The sequence below is a fragment of the Nanorana parkeri genome, unplaced genomic scaffold (assembly GCF_000935625.1).
Source record: "Nanorana parkeri isolate BGI_ZX_2015 unplaced genomic scaffold, ASM93562v1 scaffold573, whole genome shotgun sequence".
NCBI classification, from domain to species: Eukaryota; Metazoa; Chordata; class Amphibia; order Anura; family Dicroglossidae; genus Nanorana; species Nanorana parkeri.
The window spans coordinates 803,758-807,375 of NW_017306841.1; the positions used below are offsets into that span (position 1 = coordinate 803,758).

Here is a 3,618-nt window from a genome sequence, read left to right on the forward strand (position 1 = left end):
CCCAAGCCTTGTCTCATACAATACGGGAAATCCATGACCCAATTATTTCTTCTTCCAAGTTGACCAAGTGACTGCAAAGGTTGTAGTGTGAAAATTCAGATTATTATCAGTTGACATGAGTCAACAATCCTGTCTTGCCTCTAGGTAGCCTAACTTTACCGTCCAAGTAACAATTTTCCCATCTCTGATTGGGTCATATCTATGATTATCTGCGATGGGGTCATACACTGTACCTTAGTACTCATAATCTGGAAATTGAAATTTTTAAGAAGCCAAAGGTATTAAAAAACACAGAGATGCAGATAACTGTGAGCATGTACCAATCTGAAAACAAAAGTTCATCTCTATCTGGCCACTTGCCTGTTTCCTCTAAAGGATGAGAACATTAATTTTAATATACTTAAAGTCTAGGGGCAAAACTTTTTATTTTTAGTTCTGGAAAGAGTAGGAAAAGGTTAAAGCCCTTATCAGTTTTCTCTTTTTTTTTTTGCTGTTGGTGTCCCATTAGGGTGATCTCCCTTAATTTCCCATCATGGAGGTGTAACAGGAAGTGAGGAGGCATCCCCTCTTAGACAGTTGACCCCAGAACAAGTGTCCTCATTGGAACATGTACCCTTACCTCCTGTTCTGGTGACACCTGTAAAACGTAGGATTTTCCATCACTTTATTCCAGTTAAACATTTATAGGGGTTCTATCCCCCCAAAAAAGTTTTACATTGCTACATTATTATAATTTAAAGACTTGCAGATAAATATGACCTTATTGATAAATATTCTATTTCACCAGGTTGGATGAGATCACTGGAGGTTTCGATCAATTGCCTTTGGCCGTTGCTAAAGGTTTGGGTAACGTGATCAGATTGAATTCTCCTGTAGTTAAAGTCACAAGGAGTGGAAAATCGGTGATTGTCCAGTACCGTAAAGATAAGTCCACCCCTCCCACCAGCATAACCGCAGACTATGTCATGATAACGTCCACTACGAAGGCAACCAAACTTATTAAGTTCAGTCCTCCTCTGAGCAAAGACAAAAATGTTGCTATCAGTTATGTTCACTATTCAAGTGCAACAAAAATCTTACTGAGCTGCACTGAGAGATTCTGGGAGAAGGATGGTATAGTCGGTGGGAGAAGTATTACCGATCGCCCATCGCGTTATGTCTATTACCCAAGTCACAACTTTACCGGAGGAAGAGGTGTTCTCCTTGCATCATACACTTTCGCGGATGAGTCGGACTTCTTCCTTGCCCTCAGTGATGAAGAGTGCGCTGATGTCATTTTTGAAGACTTGGCTGCCATCCACAGGAGACCAGAGGAGGAGCTCCGACGCCTCTGCCCTAATGTCGTGGTAAAGAAGTGGAGTTTGGATCGATATTCTATGGGAGCATTCGCTGATTTCATCCCGTACCAGTATACTCACCTGTATGAGCACCTGTCTCAACCTGAAGGCAGAATATATTTTGCTGGGGAACACACGTCAGCTCCTCATGATTGGATAGACACAGCTATCAAAAGTGGCCTGAAGGCTGCAAGAGCTGTTCACGAAGACGCCAACACGTTTCTCCACAGATAATTTAATTGTATATGTGTATGAATATTGATGTTCTGGAAGTATACATTCTAAGACAACAAGAGTACTTTAAAAATAAAAAAAAAGTATATATTGGTGACAGATAAATAAAATCATCATTCTTAATAACTAGATATCTGTGTATTAATTTAGGGCACAAGGTCTTGGCTGGACATATGTTAGAATCATAAGAATATTTCTAAACATTTATACTTGTGAAGGTGCACACATCAACATTTTATATCTGCCCCCTTAAAAAAGTTACTTAATTTGTTTGCAGCTAGAAACTTGATTCAGAAGGTCAGAGGTCACCTGAAGTCTGATCGTTGCTGCTATGTCCATTGTCACCTCACACACTTCTAGATGCAAGCAATTTAAATAAAACTAAAACAGGGGAGACATAATACATATTCATATATAAAGCTGCACAATTATGACAGTTTAAGACAGAAAATTTAGATTCTTGCATCAGCCCCACCAGGAGTAGTACTCTTTAAAAAGGAATGTGAAGGTAGGTATAAGTAAAGTCTTTCTATATTGTGTAACGTGCAGTTATGCTCTTCATATTGGTGAATTATACAGCCTTACAGTAAGATGCTGCATCATTTTTCAAAGGTTGTGTAACCAATCACAGTTACTTTGTTTTTTTCTTTCAATCAATATAGCATCCACACCAGTCACCACCCAGAAAGATAGCAATCTTGTTTTGTAGCCCTCACCCAATATCCACTTTACCTTGACTAAGTCTGCTCTTTGTAAGCTCCTTTCGTCACGGCTCAATATAACTAGGACAATGTATACAGTAGATGTCTGGCTGCAGTGCTTAACGAATTACCCACACAAGTTCCAAAGTGGGTGCTTGCAATGGCTGTGGATGGCGCCGTTGGTAATCAAATGTCACCAGCACAACTAATTGATTTTTCAAAACGGAAAAATGTCCATTCATTGATGCATGCTTAATTACTAGTGCTTTCGGAACCACGCAGGGTCCCCTTTATCAGACTCAGAGATGATTGAGCCTGATGAAGGGGATCCTGTGTGGCCCCCGAAAGTGCTTGTAATTAAGAGACAGCTTACCTCAATAAATAGACGTTTTTCTGTTTTGAATAGTCAATTCGGTGTGCTGGTGACATATCTCTGAAATTCCATCTAACTAGGGGGTCCCACTGGTGTTTTTTTTGGTAACCCTGCAGTTGAGGGTTTGCAAACTTCTTTTGGCCAATAAACAAAGGTGCCAAAACACTGAGTGCTGCCCTTACCATTCCAAAGCTTCTACAGCCTGCTGCACGCCCTTATATCACATGTTTATATTGCTTCTTATTGCTGACTAGTTAGTTGGTAAGAATGATGCGTGACATTTACCAGCTGGTATTCTTTATAATGACAATCAATATGTCCTGTACAGGCACTAGTAGGCGAACAGTCCAAAGGCAGAAGAGGATTGACCTAAACTGACAACTTAATTTCTCTCTAGACATTTACTCTCCCATCCATGCCCTTCCATGTGCACCTTGATTTAAAGCTAGTTATGAATTGATGAGTGCAATTGCCATTTATTTCACTTTAAAGTACGATGCACATAGAAGGGCTTCACTAGCTATTAAAGGAGGTTAATTAACAGCAAAGTTTATGTTCAGCAAACTGTGTGCTAAGTGACTCTAAATTGCACTTAAACAATTAAACAGCGAAAAATCAATAAACAATTACATTCCCAGTTACAATGTGAAATCAAAAACGAAGCCCGTAAGGGCTCAGATGAGGGAAACCATCCAAACAGTCAATTGATAATTCATACACATGTGATTCAGTCTTTGCATCTTATTACCACCATGTGGACAGACCATCAGACAAGGTCTAATCGCATTGTCCCCCCTTATACTATATTAGCCAGGTGGGGATCTACACTCTTAAGAATACACCTATGGAAGTTCTCGTATCCGTATTTGTGAGTACTCCAAGGATCCCAATGATATTTTAAATCAATTCAAAATAAAAAAGGGTGCAGACAATGATGCTCCCCATAAAATATAAATACAGCAGTTCTTACTAT

At 39.5% G+C, this 3,618-nt stretch overlaps 1 protein-coding gene across 1 annotated transcript in view; it reads left to right on the forward strand.

The window, feature by feature from the left end:
* The window catches only part of LOC108791768 (L-amino-acid oxidase-like), a 16,760-nt gene extending 15,181 nt beyond the window's left edge, over positions 1-1,579 (forward strand). The window contains exon 7 of the mRNA XM_018562339.1: positions 788-1,579. Coding sequence (XP_018417841.1) covers positions 788-1,571 — 784 coding nt within the window. The 3' untranslated portion in view covers positions 1,572-1,579. The remainder of the gene's footprint in view (positions 1-787) is intronic.
* Positions 1,580-3,618: the final 2,039 nt, after the last annotated feature.